At 60.4% G+C, this 16,570-nt stretch overlaps 1 protein-coding gene across 7 annotated transcripts in view; it reads left to right on the forward strand.

The window, feature by feature from the left end:
* The window catches only part of ARHGEF2 (Rho/Rac guanine nucleotide exchange factor 2), a 45,494-nt gene that overhangs the window by 26,445 nt on the left and 2,479 nt on the right, over positions 1-16,570 (forward strand). For 6 of the 7 annotated variants that reach the window (XM_023247171.2, XM_023247172.2, XM_023247177.2 and 3 more), the window contains 19 exons: positions 1,977-2,121; positions 4,167-4,234; positions 4,551-4,614; positions 5,100-5,229; positions 5,447-5,556; positions 5,671-5,817; positions 6,953-7,203; positions 7,335-7,460; positions 7,860-7,977; positions 8,166-8,414; positions 10,440-10,516; positions 11,070-11,239; positions 12,830-12,897; positions 14,668-14,865; positions 15,158-15,277; positions 15,385-15,452; positions 15,591-15,626; positions 15,834-15,884; positions 16,032-16,475. In XM_023247171.2, coding sequence (XP_023102939.2) covers positions 1,977-2,121; positions 4,167-4,234; positions 4,551-4,614; positions 5,100-5,229; positions 5,447-5,556; positions 5,671-5,817; positions 6,953-7,203; positions 7,335-7,460; positions 7,860-7,977; positions 8,166-8,414; positions 10,440-10,516; positions 11,070-11,239; positions 12,830-12,897; positions 14,668-14,865; positions 15,158-15,277; positions 15,385-15,452; positions 15,591-15,626; positions 15,834-15,884; positions 16,032-16,475 — 2,640 coding nt within the window. Of the gene's footprint in view, positions 1-1,618; positions 1,774-1,976; positions 2,122-4,166; positions 4,235-4,550; positions 4,615-5,099; positions 5,230-5,446; positions 5,557-5,670; positions 5,818-6,952; positions 7,204-7,334; positions 7,461-7,859; positions 7,978-8,165; positions 8,415-10,439; positions 10,517-11,069; positions 11,240-12,829; positions 12,898-14,667; positions 14,866-15,157; positions 15,278-15,384; positions 15,453-15,590; positions 15,627-15,833; positions 15,885-16,031; positions 16,476-16,570 lie in introns of those variants that run through there. The other variant, XM_023247176.2, reaches the window with a different exon arrangement.

The raw sequence follows: 16,570 nt of genomic DNA on the forward strand, positions 1-16,570 counted from the left end.
GGGGTGGGGAGGGGACTTGCACGGGGTGGACCCGCACCGCTACCCCTTCCAGATGTGGTTTTTCCCGTGTGATTTTCATGTTTGCTGGTTTGCTGCTTTCAATTCAAGCCCAGTGAACGTTCAGACTTCTCATCGGTGTCCTAGAGGAGGCCAGGAGTGCAGGGGAGAGAGGGTGTGCGGCAAGGGGAGAGATGCAGGCTCTTGGTCTTTGAGGTCCTATACGGTTGTGATTCCGAGGAGGATTTGATCTTCTAAGGAGCTATAATTTGGGGCAAGACAGGTGAAGTTAGCCCAAAGGGAGAATTTTCTAGAGGTCCAGATGGGTAGGTACCAGCGTAGAAAATTGGAGGCCTGGAACACGGGAGGCCAGGACCACAGGAGTCAGCTTCCCTAACCAGGCCTGGGAGCATGGCAGGGGTGGGGGGGTGGGGGGGTGGGGGAGCGGGTGAGAAGGGGAAGGCTGGGGGTGGGGAGATGACCCGGAGGAGGGAGGAGACGAGGAAATGGGAAGAGGAGGAGGAGGGGGGAAAGTGGGTGATCGGAAGTGGGGAACAGACCCTGAGACCCCCAGGCTGTGATTGTTGGCTGACAGACCTGGAGCTTCTGAGTCGGGGGTGAGGGGAGGACCCCGGACCCCAGAGGCCTTAGGCACTGTGGCCACTGTGCTGTTGACTCAGCTCCTACACACTTCCCTTTTCTGTCCCGAGCCCGGAGCGCCAGCCCCGCACCAGCGCAGTGTGGTTCCCCCCAGCCTCCCAGCTGCTGTGTGCAGGGGCCGAGAGGGCCCAGGCCAAGGGCTGTCCCCTGGCTTTACATCCTCTGTCCCAAGGCCCTGGGCAGTGCCTTCCACTTTAGGTCGCCTGCCCTCAGCTTCAGCAATCTGAGCCCCACTCTGGTTCCTGAGAGCTTGGAAATCGGGGGGGGGTGGATGGGGCAGGTCTTGCCAGCCCCTGTCCTGTGTGCTACCCTCTCTGTACAGGGACTCCAGGGGTCTGAGGTGACCACTGAGGAAGGTCCTGGAATAGGCAGGAAGAAAGGCAGCCCATTTTCCCACCGTCTCGGGCTCTTGGGGAAGCTTAGGGACTTGAGGGGCAGAGGAGAGGAGACTTGACCTGCAGAGGCTGGAGCTGCAGGAGGAGGGAAGGCCGGGACAGGGATGCCAGCCTCCGGGACCCCAAGGAAGGTACTCTGTGCCCCGTGTTGCCGGAGCCGGAAGACCGGTGTCGTGGCCGGAGGGTGGAGGGTGGAGCCAGAAGGGGCTCGGGATGGGAGTGGGCAGTGGCCGCGGGCACTAGCCTAGGTTTTGGAGGGCAGCATGAGGAATAAAAGTCCGGCTTCCTGCCGGAAGGAAGGAGGCCCGTGGGCTGAGTTTCCTTCCTCAAAGAGCCCAGGGAGGAGGAGTGACCAGGCTCTGGCCTCCCACGGGGACCCTCGAGTGGGGTCCTGACCTCTGGGTGGGGGGCGACAGTGGAGGCATTCTGCCCTCCAGCCAATCTGAGAAGGGGTTCTCCTGCCCCCCACCGTGACTGCCTAGCCCGCGACACCCGTTGTCATGGTTATCAGAGCAGCTAACTCCCATGGATTGGAACGCGCTGGTGAGCTGGCACCCTCTGCTTCGCCTGCTCTCCCTCCTCTGCGCATCTTCCCTGCTCGCAGGAGAGCGCACAGCAGCCCGGGGGCGAGTGCAGCAGGGCTGGGAGGTGCGGTGAGGACGCAGGGGCTGGAGCCAGGGAGATGAGCGGCCACCGGAGGCAGCCCAGCCGCAGGGGCCAGGTAGGCCGGGGGGGGGGGGCCGGCGAGGTCGAGGCCGGTCGCTCCCGACGGCTGCCGCTGACCCCGCGGCGGACCCTCCCGTGGGAAGCGCTATGTCTCCGGCAGCCCCACGCGGGCTCTGCTCCCTCGACCTGCCTGTCTCTGGACGCCTCGGGCGCCGGCTGTCTCCCGGCCTCACTTCCCGTCTCTCGCCCCTTCCGCAGACCCGCGAGAAGGAGAAGATGAAGGAAGCCAAGGACGCCCGCTACACCAACGGGCACCTCTTCACCACCATCTCCGTGTCGGGCATGACCATGTGCTATGCCTGCAACAAAAGCATCACGGCCAAGGAAGCCCTCATCTGTCCAAGTGAGTCGTTTGCACCCTGGATGTCGCTCTGACCCCAGCCTTGCCCTCCGTCCTTTCTGCCCCGGATGCACAGGGTCACTCTCCCGGAGTCCCAGCCGGGCCCAGTGCTTCCCTTCCCTCCCTGCGAGGGATGGTGGCCGGGGGCACGGGGGAGGGGAGGCCGGTGGCTCCCTTGCAGCTGTTGTCCGCTGGGTGTCCCCTGGCTCCCCGAGCAGCTGCTGAGGGTTAGGGGGACTACTTGGAGAAGGATCAGGAATGTCCTGGGGGCGGGGGGCGGTGAGGGGAGCCGGGTGGCCGGCTGGGCCTTGCACCTGGTCCTGCCGGTCTTCCTGGGCAGGACTGGACGTTCGGGTCATCAGGGTCCCTTTTTGCTCCTCCCTTTCTATCGACTGGGTGGAGCCTGAAATTTTTTAGCCTCTGCAGTTTGAAGCAGAGGACAGGATCAGGACCATCCGTCTCAAATTTCTAGTGTGACTGATAGAAAGAGGGAGAAGAGCAGGGATGTGTGTGGGGGGGGTAGAGGTCGGAACTCCTGACCTTCGCCCGCATCTGAGGGTTGCCCTGCAAGCCGGAGGTATAAGGCGGGTGCCGTCCTTCCCCGCACGCCTGCGCGCCCGCCCAGAAGGCTCCTGCTCCCCCCAGTGTATAGCAGAGCGGCCTCTGGCTGCAGCGCCTCCGAGATCTTCACCTGCTGCCACGGCAGGACCGGGGCTCTAGCCTCTCAGCCCCCGTGGAATGGGGGCAGGAGCCCCTGGAAGAACCAGTGAGGCCTCCCCGCTTCCTCAGTCCTCGACTTAGAGTGAGGAGGGCGAGGAGGGAACCCCAGTCTAGACCCCGCAGAGGCCTGACAGAGGTCCCCATCGGGAAGCTTGTTGCCAGGGGAACCGGGGAGGCAGGCAGCAAGTGCTATTTTGAGAGCAGGTGGAAAGCGGAGGTTTGATCCAGAGACACTGGGTGCTGGGGGTAGAAGAAGGGAGCTCCGGGGGAGTGGGGCAGCCCCAGCCCCCTCCCGCCCTCCCCTCCACCCCACCCTGCTGGCCTTGTATTTGTGGAAGTGAGCCTGGGGCTGGGTATTGTCTGAAGGAGTCGGCAGAGTTTCCTGTGTTGGACGAGGCGGAGGAAGCGGGAGAGGGCAGAGGGCTGAGGCGTGTTGGGGACAGGGACAGCCTCACTGCCAAGGCCTGGCCACTCTTCCTTTCCTTTCCTCCTCTTTTACGCCATGGCAGGGTGGGTGATGGGAGGGGAGCAGGTGGAGTGTGGGGGCTGTGGGTCTGCCCTGGGTGGGGGACAGGCCCCGGGCCTGGAAGGGGCAGGCAGGAGTCAGAGCCGAGCGGTGGGGAGGGCCGATGGGCTTTGGAGAGGGACCGGGCAGGGCCTGTCCCCGCTCCAGCACCGGCTCTACTCGCCTGCGAAGTGCTTAGGCCTGGCTACAGTTGGTGGGTGAACATGTGGTTCAACGGAAAGAACACGACCAGGGTTTCAATCCCGGCTCTGCCACTGGGGGGCTGACCTCTGGCAGGCGATTTGACCTCTGCGGGAGGCAGGCTCCTCGTCTATAAAATGAGGATAATTGAATCTGCCCCAAAGGGTTGTTAGGATCAAGTAAATGCGGACCACATGCTGGGCGCTCCGGGACGCTGGCCGCCCCCCTGCCCCTGGCCCCCACCCAGCTGCTCCGTGCCTTCTCCTGTCCCGTGGGCGTCCTCTGCCATCTGCCACTCTCAGCCACCCCTGTGCTCCTTGAGCTCAGCTCTGGCAGCCATAACCCCTCCTTCCCTCTGGTCCACCCCTCAGATCACCTTTGAGTCGGGATTGCTTAGTGGTGGCGGCCCCCTCCACCCCCTCACCCGATTTCCTGCTGGAAGGAAGGGGGAGGCGGAGGGGAGGGGAGAGGAGGGACGGGTGTGGTAGTGGCTGAGAGGTCGGGGACGAGGGGAGTCTCAGAGTGCGTGGCCAGGGGGAGACGGGTGTCTGTGTGTGGGTGCGTCCCCTCCCGTACCACCCGGCCCTCCCTTCACCCTCTCTACCCCACCCCACCCCCCCAGCCTGCAATGTGACTATCCACAACCGCTGTAAAGACACCCTCGCCAACTGCACCAAGGTCAAGCAGAAGGTGAGACGGCCGGGAGGGCAGCGGGCTGGGGGCGAGGGTAGTGAGTGTGCCTCTTCCTTCATTCCTTACCCTGTGTTCCTCCACCCCTCTCTTTGCCGTGGGGCGGTCCACACCGTGAGCCCCAGGCCTCGGGCCCCGTGCGGCCAGCCTCCTGCTCTGGGCACGGCCCCCAAGTGCTGGGCTCAGCCGCCCTGTGCCCTTGACCGTGCTGCCGGCCTTCTCCCAAGGGGCCAGCCGCCCAGCGCCTGCCCGTGCCTGCGGGGGTGACCCTTGGTGACGGCTGTCCTCGGTGTCTCTCTTTTGCTCTGTCCCACAGCAACAGAAAGCTGCCTTACTAAAGAACAGCACTGCCCTCCAGTCTGTTTCACTGCGCAGTAAGAGTGAGTCGTGAGGGCACGCAGGCGGCCCCTCCCCAGAGTACCCCGGCTCTGCTGCCCCCTTGATTGGAAGTGGATGCTGGGGCTGTCGGGGCAGAATTTAGATGGGGGTGAGGGCCACGGGTTGGCTGGTCTCTCGAGCATGGACGCTGCCCTGGGGGTGTCGGAGGCAGCTGTCACGAGCCGGTTCGGACGGCTCTGGTGTAACAGAGGAGCAGGTGCCTAGTCAGAAACACCAGAGTCTGAGTCCCCACTCGGCCACCAACCGAGTCGCCCTGGACAAGTCTGTTAACCTTTCTGAGCTTCAGTTTGCTCATAGGCTTGTTTGGGGGAAGAAATGAGACAAGACAGATGTTACTGCACACGTGTAAGCTGGCACCACTGTGATCCTTCCTTGACTGGGGGCAGGGCTGAGGGTGGGAGAGGAGCCTGGGAGGCCTGGGCCCGGGGAAGCTGCAGCTTTGACACCTGCTCGGTCTCCCCTCCAGCCGCCCCCCGGGAGCGGCCGAGCTCCGCCATCTACCCCTCCGACAGCTTCCGGCAGTCTCTGCTCGGCTCTCGCCGCGGCCGCTCCTCCCTGTCTTTAGCCAAGAGCGTCTCTACCACCAACATCGCTGGGTGAGCCTCTGCTCGGGGAGGGGACAGCCAGGCGGGCAGAGAGTGGCAGTGGGGAGCAGGAAGCCTGCGGGGCCCTTCCCGCCCTAGGTTCAGAACTGTAGATGGACAGGGAAGGAGGAGGACTCAGGGTGAGTGCCCCTCAGACCCCAGCCTCAGTTCCCCACCTGGGGAGGGCTCTCTTGCCCGAGTCTAGGTGACACAGACCCTCTTCCGTCAGACACTTCAGTGACGAGTCCCCCCTGGGGCTGCGCCGAATCCTGTCCCAGTCCACAGACTCCCTCAACATGCGGAACAGGGCCCTGTCCGTGGAGTCCCTCATCGATGAAGGTGAGCGAGCGCTTGGCCCGGGAGGCCTGCGGGTGGCCGGCCAGGAAGGGTCTCAGGGGCCCGGACCCGGGGAGGAGCGTCAGGCTCTGAGTCGCGGGCCCCGCTGGCATCCAGGTGCAGAGGTGATCTACAGCGAGCTGATGAGTGATTTTGAGACGGACGAGAGGGACTTTGCGGCCGACTCCTGGAGCCTAGCCGTGGACAGCAGCTTCTTGCAGCAGCAGAAGAAGGAGGTGATGAAACAGCAGGACGTCATCTATGGTGAGCCTCCTCCTCCCTGACCTTGACCGGGCCTCTTATCTGTCCTCCCCGCTGCCAGCCCCCTGACCCTGCCAGCCCCCCCAGACCCTGTCAGCCCCTCGACCCTGCCAGCCCCCCCTTACCCTGCCAGCCACCCCCCGACCCTGCTAGCCCCCCCAGACCCTGCGAGCCCCCCCAGACCCTGCTAGCCCCCCATACCCTATTAGCCACCCCCAGACCCTGCCAGCCCCCCGACCCTGCCAGCCCCCTGACCCTGCCAGCCCCCCCAGACCCTGCTAGCCCACTGCCCCCCCAGACCCTGCCAGCCACCCCAGACCCTGCCAGCCCCCCCAGACCCTGCCAGCCACCCCCAGACCCTGCCAGCCACCCCCAGACCCTGCCAGCCCCCCTCCAGCCCTGCTAGCCCACCGCCCCCCCAGACCCTGCCAGCCCCCGGACCCTGCCAGCCACCCCCAGACCCTGCCAGCCACCCCCAGACCCTGCCAGCCCCCAGACCCTGCTAGCCCCCCCAGACCCTGCCAGCCCCCCGACCCTGCCAGCCCCGCCGACCCTGCCAGCCCCCCTCCAGCCCTGCTAGCCCACTGCCCCCCAGACCCTGCCAGCCCCCGGACCCTGCCAGCCACCCCCAGACCTTGCCAGCCACCCCCAGACCCTGCCAGCCACCCCCAGACCCTGCCAGCCCCCCAGACTCTGCTAGCCCCCCCAGACCCTACCAGCCCCCCGACCCTGCCAGCCCCCCCAACCCTGCTAGCCCACCAGCCCCCCAGACCTTGGCCTCCAGCCCACAAGTTGCCGTTATGCCTCCACCTCTTGGGCTATTGGTGTCCCAGGTCCTGTCTTTACCCCATCCTTCTCCACCTTGACTCCCTGCCTGTTCCGCGCGGGGCACCACACTGGGGGCTGTGGGAAACCTGGACGTGACAGGGCACGTGCTTCTTGGCCTCCAGCAGCTTACAGCTTGAGGTAGCAAAGCAGAAAGCCACAAGATGATTAGAAAATGCTGAGTCCGTAGCGGTGCAGAATGGCAACCTGGAAGAGACCTTAAAAACCTCACGTGAGCCCAGAGGCCCCCAGCCTAGGCCGTATCAACTGTAGCCACGCTGAGGTAGAGTCCACGTGGCCTGTGTCCCCACAGAGCTCATCCAGACGGAGCTGCACCACGTGCGGACGCTGAAGATCATGACGCGCCTCTTCCGCACGGGGATGCTGGAAGAGCTGCAGCTGGAGCCCGGAGTGGTCCAGGGCCTGTTCCCTTGCGTGGACGAGCTCAGTGACATCCACACACGCTTCCTGGGCCAGCTGTTGGAGCGTCGGCGCCAAGCCCTGTGCCCCGGCAGCACCAGGAACTTCGTCATCCACCGCCTGGGGGACCTGCTCATCAGCCAGGTGAGAAGGGGCGGGGCCCATATGGATTCTGGGGGGGTGGAGCCAGGAGAGCTGGAGAGGCCCGCGGGCGTCCGGGGCGGGGCTTATGTCCGGGGGGCGGGGCTCATTGCTGACCCAGCCCCGCCCTCCAGTTCTCAGGTGCCAGCGCAGAGCAGATGCGGAAGACCTACTCCGAGTTCTGCAGCCGCCACACCAAGGCCTTAAAGCTCTATAAGGAGCTGTATGCTCGGGACAAACGCTTCCAGCAGTTCATTCGGGTGAGCAGACCTCTCCAGGACCTGCGTGCAGGGCCTGCAGGCCCTTTCCTGGGGGGCATCGTGTGCTTTCCCAGCCCCGTGGAGCCTGTCCACCATAAGCCCTCATGGTGGTAGAGCAAATGCCCAACGTGGGGCTCGAACTCACGGCCCCGAGATCAGGAGTCACACGGCCCACTGACTGAGCCGGCCGGGCTCCCCTAGAGCAAGTGCTTTCCGCTGCTTTGGTTGGTCCTTGTAGGAAATCCGTGGCGTGTGGTCCCCGTTTTCCAGGTGCAGCCCCCTAAGCCAGCGGAGGGAAACGGCCCAGTTAGGGCCCGCACCACAGCTCAGGCTCCAAATCCAGTGTTCTTTCTCCCCTTCTCCCCACTCCGGCCCTGAGCTCTGCCCGTGCCCTTGTAGAAGGTGACGCGTTCGGCCGTGCTGAAGCGGCATGGGGTGCAGGAGTGCGTCCTGCTGGTGACCCAGCGCATCACCAAGTACCCGGTGCTCATCAATCGGATCCTCCAGCACTCCCACGGTGAGGGAGTGGGCCCGGGGAGGGGCGTGTGGGGAGTCTGTCGGGTGAGGAAAGGCTCCGTGACCAGGGAAAGGGCGGGATCAGATGCAGAGCCCCTGGCAACGTCCGAAGACGGGGTCAGGACACCGTGGGACCTGGGGCCGGACTGAAGTGGACTGGCCGTCCCTCATGCCAACCCTGGGCACCAGGGACTGAGGAGGAGCGCCAGGACCTGAGCACAGCACTGGGGCTGGTGAAGGAGCTGCTATCCAATGTGGACCAGGACGTGCACGAGCTGGAGAAGGGAGCCCGCCTACAGGAGATCTACCACCGTATGGACCCCCGGGCCCAGACCCCCGTGCCTGGCAAGGGCCCGTTTGGCCGAGAGGAGCTTCTGAGGCGCAGGCTCATCCATGATGGTTGCTTGCTCTGGAAGACGGCGACGGGCCGCTTCAAAGGTCAGTGGTCAGCGCGGCAGGCCAGGCAAGAGCCTGGAGCCAGATACATGTAGAGAGAAGCATCCAGCCCCTAGGATCTCTCTCTGCAGCCCTACGTCTGGGGGGCCCCGTGGGAGGGAAAATGTGGTCTCTGTTGCAGCCAAAGTCCGAGTTCTGTATTTAACTTCACGGACCGCACAGGGGCTTCCTGGTCAGGATTTACCCCTTTCTTTGGCCCTTGCGTGCCCAGAGAGCCAGCAGTCTTAGTGAGAAAGACGGAGCAACTCTAGGACCAGGGGCAGCTGGTGGGGCTGCAGAATGGGCGGGGGCTTTGGGAGCACAGGCAGGGAAGGCACAGAGCAGGGAGCAGAGCCCAGTGAGGGACAGGCGGGAGGGGGAAGACACAAGAGAGCGGGGCGGGGGGGAGGGGGGGGGGGCGTCCCAGCCTCTCTTCCCAGACCGCACAGGCCAAGCCTTTCCTACCTAAAGCAAGGCAGAGAGAGTAGCAGGCCTCGGCTTTGGGGGTGAGGAATGAGGGAACCTGCTCCCTGGGCCTGAGTCTGTGTCTCATGTCATGAAGTCCCCACTGCACAGGCTGGGGGACTGCTGTGCCTACCGCGCCTGTCTTCATCCCTTTCCCTCTTTTCCATCCCTCCCACGCAGCAGCTAAGAATATAAACCGTGGGGGTTAAAAATAGCAAGGCTGGAGAGCTTTATTTCTGAAGCATTTAGCAAAAGCCCTCCCCTCTGTGTGCCCACAGTTTAGTAAGATCTCCAAGGGCAAAGGGTGAGCGTGTGTTTTTTTGACTGTGACATCTGAGTTCTGGGGACTTGACCTTTTGCTTCCCCGTCATTGCTAAAGTCTAGGACTCAGGATCTGAGTGGCTGGAAGGTGGGACAGAGAAGGACAAAGAAGGAGGCCTCTGGGGTGGAGGGAGATGGGATTATTCAGCTGTGGGAGAGGAGGATGTGACGTCCTCCTGCGCCCTGCCCCTCGAGCACTGGGAATGTGCCAGGCAGGGGATTTGAGGTCAGATAGCCTAAAAACCCTTACGTCGGTTGCTAGGCATAGAATTTAAATCTATGTATTTTTTTAACTTTTATTTGTTTTGAGAGAGAGAGAGCAGGGAAGGGGCAGAGAGAGAGAGAATCCCAGGCAGGCTCCGCACTGACAGTAAGGAACCAGATACGCGGGGCTCGAACTCACGAATAGCGAGATCATGACCTGAGCCGAGATCAAGAGTCAGACACTCGACCGACTGAGCCACCCAGGTGCCCCAAGGCGTGGAATTTAAAGGCTGAAAAAGGGTGGCCCGTCCTGCTCTGGGGATGCTTTTTGCCCTCCCCCAAAACTCTGGACTCTTTCACCCAGAAAATACACATCTGTGTTGTATTAACATGTAAAATTGCTTCTGCGACTTCAGAAGGTTTGCAGAGCCCCTTAAAGACCAGCAGCAGACATCCTGGGGTCTGTCATCCCTGGGTTAAGAAAGCAGCATCAGTTTCCTTCAGAGGCACTGGTGACCCCCTGTAGTCTTCTCTAGCCGGGAGGCTGTTTGATCTGGTGGCACGTGCCTCTTCTCCCCTGGCGTTTCTTTTTTCTTTTTTTTTTTTTTTTTTAACATTTTATTTATTTTTGAAAGACAGAGAGAGAGACAGAGCATGAGCAGGGGAGGGGCAGAGAGAGGAGGAGACACAGAATCCGAAGCAGGCTCCCGGCTCTGAGCTGTCAGCGCAGAGCCCGATGCGGGGCTCGAACTCCTGAACCGCGAGATCATGACCTGAGCCGAAGTCAGATACTTAACTGACTGAACCACCCAGGCGCCCCTCCCCTGGCATTTCTGAGGTGTAAGAATGGGCGGGTGGGAGGCCGCAAAGGTAAGAGGAAGCAACCGGAAGGAAGAGAGGCAGGAGCCCTGAGTGGACACGTTGGGCCTGGTTCCTGAGAAAGAGGCAAGCGGCCACCCAGGCCTCTGAGGCTGGCTGCTCTCCCACCTCTCCCCTGCCTCTGATGCTGGCTGTCCTCCCACCTCTCCCCCTGCCCAGATGTGCTAATGCTGCTGATGACAGACGTCCTGGTGTTCCTCCAGGAGAAGGACCAGAAGTACATCTTCCCTGCGCTGGTGAGAACTTCCTCCTTCCCCTTTCTCAGCACAGACTAGTGCTATGGGTTCTTCTTCCTTTTCTATGCGACCCGGAAAGAACCCTAGAATCTTCCGGAGTCAAATGGCTATTACTGTAACCATTATTGTAATATCTCTTAAGGCATAAAAACAGCTAACATGTACGGTCACTGCGTGCAGGCTCTTTTACACTGTCAGGAGGTCCATTATTAATCCCCTTGTTGCACATGGGGAAAGTAAGCCTTTAAGGTGTTTTTTATGGGTTTTTTCTCTTAAGTTTATTTATTTATTAGTAATCTCTACACCCAGCATGGGCAGGGCTTGGACCCACAGCCCTGAGATCAGGAGTAACTCACTCTTCTGACTGAGCCATCAGGGCCCCCAATAAACATTAAAGTTAATTAACTTGTCAGAGGTCATGTGCGCTCCTAAAGTCCCCTCTGGCTGCACCACAGCTTTGAGCCCTGTACTGCAGGCTGGCCCCTCAATCCTTTGGGTATTCCGGAAAGATTGAAGACCGAGATACCCTTATTTCCCCCTTTCTGACTGGCAGGACAAGCCCTCGGTGGTGTCACTGCAGAATCTGATTGTACGGGACATCGCCAACCAGGAGAAAGGGATGTTTCTGATCAGCGCGGCACCCCCTGAGATGTATGAGGTCCACACAGCATCCCGGGATGACCGCAGCACCTGGATCCGAGTCATTCAGCAGAGCGTGCGCGTGTGAGTGTGTGCACGTCCGCGGGAAACCTGCAGCCGAGGGGCCTGGGCCACAGCACAACCTCCCTGGGGGAAAGAACCCGGGGTTGAGAGGTGGAGGCACAGGCTGGGGGAGAAACACGATGGCCCAACGGGAATGGTCACCTGTGTTCACGTATCCTGTACAGTCGTATTTTCTATTAAGACAACCCGGAACACCTTGCAGCAACGTGAGCTGACAAAGCAGCACTTGGAGCTGAAGCTGTGACTTAACCCTGACCCCTAACCTCTGAGCCCTGACCCTGGACACTAACCCCTGACCCTAAACTGGACCCAGACCCTAAACCCCAACGATGAGCGGACCCTACCCTAACCCCCATCCCCTAACTCTAACCCTGACCATACCCCAACCCCCAGCCCCTAGCCCTAACCCCTGACCCCTACCCCAACCACTAACCCCTAACCCTAACTCCTAACCCCTACCCCAGTCACTAACCCCGAACCCTAACCCCTAACCGCAACCCCAATGCCTAACCCCTAATTCTAACCCTAACCCCAAACCCTAACCGCTAACCGCAACCCCTAACCCCTCACCCTTAACCCTAATCCCTAACCCTATGGTGGCCTGTCTGACGGCCCACAGTACAGTTTAAGCTGCATGAACACCCTGGTCTGTAGGCAGTGAACTGTTACTTGGATTGGATTGCATTTTATTTTTATTTTCTAAAACTGAATGAAAAAGGGAATGAAACCATTGATCCTGGAGGTAAGAGGAGTAAGTCTCATGCACGCACCTCGTACGGGCGAGGCAAGAACGAAATTGCTCAGTGTGCTAGCTCAGCCAACCTCCAGCTTCCATTAGACACACATTAGAGTTGATGTCCTCAGCAGTGCTGTGTCTTTTATGATGACAAAAAACAAAACGCATGTAAAATTTCAGAATGGATCCTTGAAGATGATGCCAAAAGATAAACCCAATAAGGATATTTGTAAATTGTTTTTGCTTTTAGAACCGGATTTTCTTTCCTTTGTAATATATAACCTTTTGTTTACTTTGGCAATTTAGACTTTTGAACAAATTTTTCAAAAATGTACAAAAGTAGGACATTGCCTGTTCTGGGAAAAGTGCAAAACACCTGAGCCATTGACAGTAGATCCCTGGGGGCCTCTTTATTAACAGCATTCGTATTTGTAGTTGTGAAAATTAGAATTAATGTTCCTTTTTGTAATTGATTTATTGAGCTTTTGCCTTGTTCAAAGCACTGTTACATTATCTCATTTAATTCTATCAAAAAACCTGTGAAGAAGATATACCCATTTTTCAGAGGAGAAACAGAGAGATTACCACCTGGTAAATAGTGGGACCAGGATCTGGGCCCAGTTTGCTTAACGCCAAAGCCTGTGTTTGCCCGTGCTCATGGCGCTCCCCTGCAGGTGGCCTGTGGAGAGGCACACACACCAGTACAGACAGATGATGGGTGTGAAGGAAAGCAGGGGGTCAGGAGTGACTAAAGCCAGGGCCTGGGGCTGGTGACTCTTACCGGAGAAGCAGAGAGCATGGAAAGGCGGCCGATTCCTGATCCCTCAACCCCACCCGACCTGTTCCCCCTCTAGATGCCCATCCAGAGAGGACTTCCCACTGATTGAGACAGAGGATGAGGCCTACCTACGTCGAATCAAGAGTAAGTCCATCCACAGAGCTCGTTAAGTATATTACCATACATCCACACGATGGAATACTATGGAACTATTTAAAAAGGGACGTGGCTCTTGAGGGCTGAGGTAGATCCGTAACCAGACTGTCTCGTTAAGTAAGAGGACAAGGTTTAAAACCACGCCAAGCGTCTGCCACCACGGGTGTAAAAATGATGGGGAAAGGAGTGCGTCGCGTGCCCCGTGTGTGCACCTAGTACTCTCAGAACGCTATTCTTACTGTGTGGCCGATGAAGGGGAACCAGGAAGACCAGGGTTGAGAGACATTAAGTTACGTTTTTTACTTTTATCGGTTAGACTGTGAACTGTTCTACAAAAAGACCGACAAAAATCAGTTTCCTAAACAAGGTAGAAGGTGATTTCTCTCCGGTCCAGAGGTGGGAAGTGCCGGGTAGTCAGTACAGCTGTGCTGTCTGTCTTTACCCAGCGATCCCTTGTCTCCCTGTCCAAAGTGGCTACTCCGGCTCCCGCTGGTACATGTACATCCCAGCTAGCAGGGAGGTGGAAAGGAACAGGGAGAGGTTTCTGTTTTAAGATTTAAAAAAAAAAAAAAAGTTTATTTATTTTTGAGAGCGTGAGTTCAAGCACGAGTGGGGGAGGGGCAGAGAGAAAATCCCAAGCAGGCTCCACGCTGTCAGCGCAGAGCCTGACACAGGGCTCGAACTCGTGAGATCGTGAGATCATGACCTGAGCTGAAACCAAGAGACGCTTAACCGACTGAGCCGCCCAGGCGCCTCTATTTTATTTTTCAATGTTAGTTTATTTTTGATAATTTATTTTTGAGGGAGGGGGATGGGAGGGGGACGGGAGGAGGAGGAGCAGAGAGAGAGGGATACGGATGATCCAAAGCTGGCTCTGCGCTGAAAGCACAGAGCCCAACACGGGGCTGGAACTCCTGAACTGTGAGGTCATGACCTGAGCCAGAGTTGGACGCGTAACCGACTGAGCCACGCGGGCACCAGGCACCTCCGTCACTCCTTTCTTGGAAGGGCTGATCCGGAGAGACAGTCCTGTCCGCTGGTCAGAATTCAGTCCGTGGCAATGTTAGGCTGTCGGGTGTAGTCCAACTGGCAGCCATGTGCCCAGATGAAATGTGTATACATTCTCCAGTTATAGGAAGATAGGAGGATGAAACCTGGGGACACCTGCAGTCCCTGCCACAGGTCGTCTCAGTTTTGTTTTTAAAACAGAAGTGCAGGGGCTCCGGGCTGTCTCAGTCGGTAGAGCCTGCACCTCTTGATCTCCGGGTCGTGAGTAGGGTCATGAGTTCGAGCCCCACGTTGGGCATGGAGCCTACTTTAAATTTTTTTTTTTAATGTTTATTTTTGAGAGAGAGAGAGAGAGAGAGAGAGAGAGAGAGAGAGAGAGAGAGCGCTAGTGGGGGAGGGGCAGAGAGAGAGGGAGACACAGAATGTGAAGCAGGTGCCAGGCTCCGAGCTGTCGTCACAGAGCCTGATGCAGGGCTTGAACTCATGGATTGCGAGATCATGAGCTGAAGTCGGACACGTAACTGACTGAGCCACGCAGGCGCTGCATGGAGCCTACTTTAGAAAACAATAAGTGAATGTATTACTTTTCCCTGAAGAAGTGTTTTTTGGTTTTTTTTTTTTTTTGCATAAATGCCAAAAATTCAGAATTAAGTCCTACCACTGAGCCCAGGCCTGGCCTCTGAGCCCTCGGGCAGCCTTTCCGCTGCTGGCTCCCAGGCCTCCGTGTGCTCATCCGTCCCTCGTCCACAGCGGAGCTGCGACAGAAAGACCGGGCGCTGGTAGAGCTGCTACAAGAGAAGGTTGGGCTGTTCGCCGAGATGACCCATTTCCAGGTGGAAGATGATGGTGGCGGGGTGACCCTGCCCACCCTGCCCAGGGGCCTTTTCCGCTCCGAGTCCCTGGAGTGCCCTCGCGGGGAGCGGCTGCTGCAGGACGCCATCCGTGAGGGTGAGGGGCCCCCCCCCACGTGACCTCACAGAGCGTGGGCACACAGACAAGGGGAGGCCCCGTGGGAGTGCCCGCTGGTGCCCGGTGCGGGAAGGAGGCCTGGTCCTTGCTGAAGTAACCTCTGCCTCGTGGGTGGTGGTAGGATGGAGCCCATCTGTGCAGGGGGCTCCCCCGGATGCCTGAATGTTGCCGGTGCCGTGGGAGGAGGGTGCCCCCCACCACTACCCCCCCCCCGCCCCGCCCCTCCCAAAGGTTCCAGGGCTCCTGTCTTCACATCCTCCCTTCCCTGTAGTGGAGGGCCTGAAGGACCTCCTGGTGGGGCCCGGCGTGGAGCTGCTCCTCACGCCCCGGGAACCAGCCTTGCCCGTGGACCCGGACAGCGGCGGGAGCACGAGTCCTGGGGTCACCGCCAGTGAGTGCGGGCTGGGGCCGCGGTGGGGTGGGGGGGGGGGCGGTAGGAGGGGCCAAACTGCAGGGCCCTGAAGTCGGAGCTCAGCCTGCCCTTTTCCATCTTTGCAGATGGTGAGGCCAGAACCTTCAATGGCTCGATTGAGCTCTGCAGAGCTGACTCCGACTCCAGCCAGAAGGTGGGTCCGCAGGAGGTGCCGGAACTGGCAGAGGGTGGGAAGGGGGCGGCCGGGCTGTCGGCCCCTGACACAGAGCTGTCAGGGACACGCTCCAGGGACCTGGTGCCTATGAGTGCCCATCCTTGCCTGTCTCTGCAGGATCGGAACGGAAATCAGCTGAGGGCTCCCCAGGAGGTGAGAGGGATGTGAGGAGGTACGGCCGACTGGAGGGAGGGTGTCGTGTCTGAGAAATTGGAGCCCAGCTCAGAGTGGTGTCGGGGAGAGGCTACATCGGAAAGTGTCCAAAGGTTGACTGTCCCCAAACCCACATTTAGTCGCCTTCTGGGCAGCTCTCCCACCCTGAAGCTTGGGCCCTGTCCCCACCCTCTCCTCTGTCCTCAGGAAGCGTTACAGCGATTGGTCAATCTCTATGGACTTCTGCACGGTCTCCAGGTCGGTGGGGGCAGGGAGGAGCCGGAGGCGGGGTGGGGCAGGGGTGGGGGCCGGTCAACCTGGCCTAGGCACGCTCCCCTACCCCCCCCCCCCCCCGCCGCCCCCCGCCGGGTTCCCCTACACCTGACTGTCCCCGTGCGCCCCCAGGCGGCTGTGGCCCAGCAGGACACCTTGATGGAAGCCCGCTTCCCCGAGGGCCCCGAGCGGCGGGAGAAGCTGACCCGAGCCAACTCCCGCGACGGGGAGCTCGGCCGCAGCGGGCCGGCCCCCGCGGCCCCCGACAAGCAGGCCACCGAGCTGGCCCTGCTGCAGCGTCAGCACGCGCTGCTGCAGGAGGAGCTGCGGCGCTGCCGGCGGCTGGGCGAGGAGCGCGCCACCGAGGCGGGCAGCCTGGAGGCCCGGCTCCGCGAGAGCGAGCAGGCCCGGGCCCTGCTGGAGCGCGAGGCCGAGGAGGCGCGCAGGCAGCTGGCCGCCTTGGGCCATAGCGAGCCCCCTCCGGCCGAGGCCCCCTGGGCCCGCAGGCCCCTGGACCCTCGGCGCCGCAGCCTCCCGGCCGGAGACGCCCTCTACCTGAGTTTCACACCCCCGCAGGTAAGGAGGCCCTGAGCCAACCGGGGACTCGAGCCCGAAGGCGACCGGCCGCGGCCAGAAGCACTGGGCGCCGGCTGGGGGGCCGGGATGGGCGG

Source organism: Felis catus, chromosome F1, assembly GCF_018350175.1.
Source record: "Felis catus isolate Fca126 chromosome F1, F.catus_Fca126_mat1.0, whole genome shotgun sequence".
Taxonomy (NCBI): Eukaryota; Metazoa; Chordata; class Mammalia; order Carnivora; family Felidae; genus Felis; species Felis catus.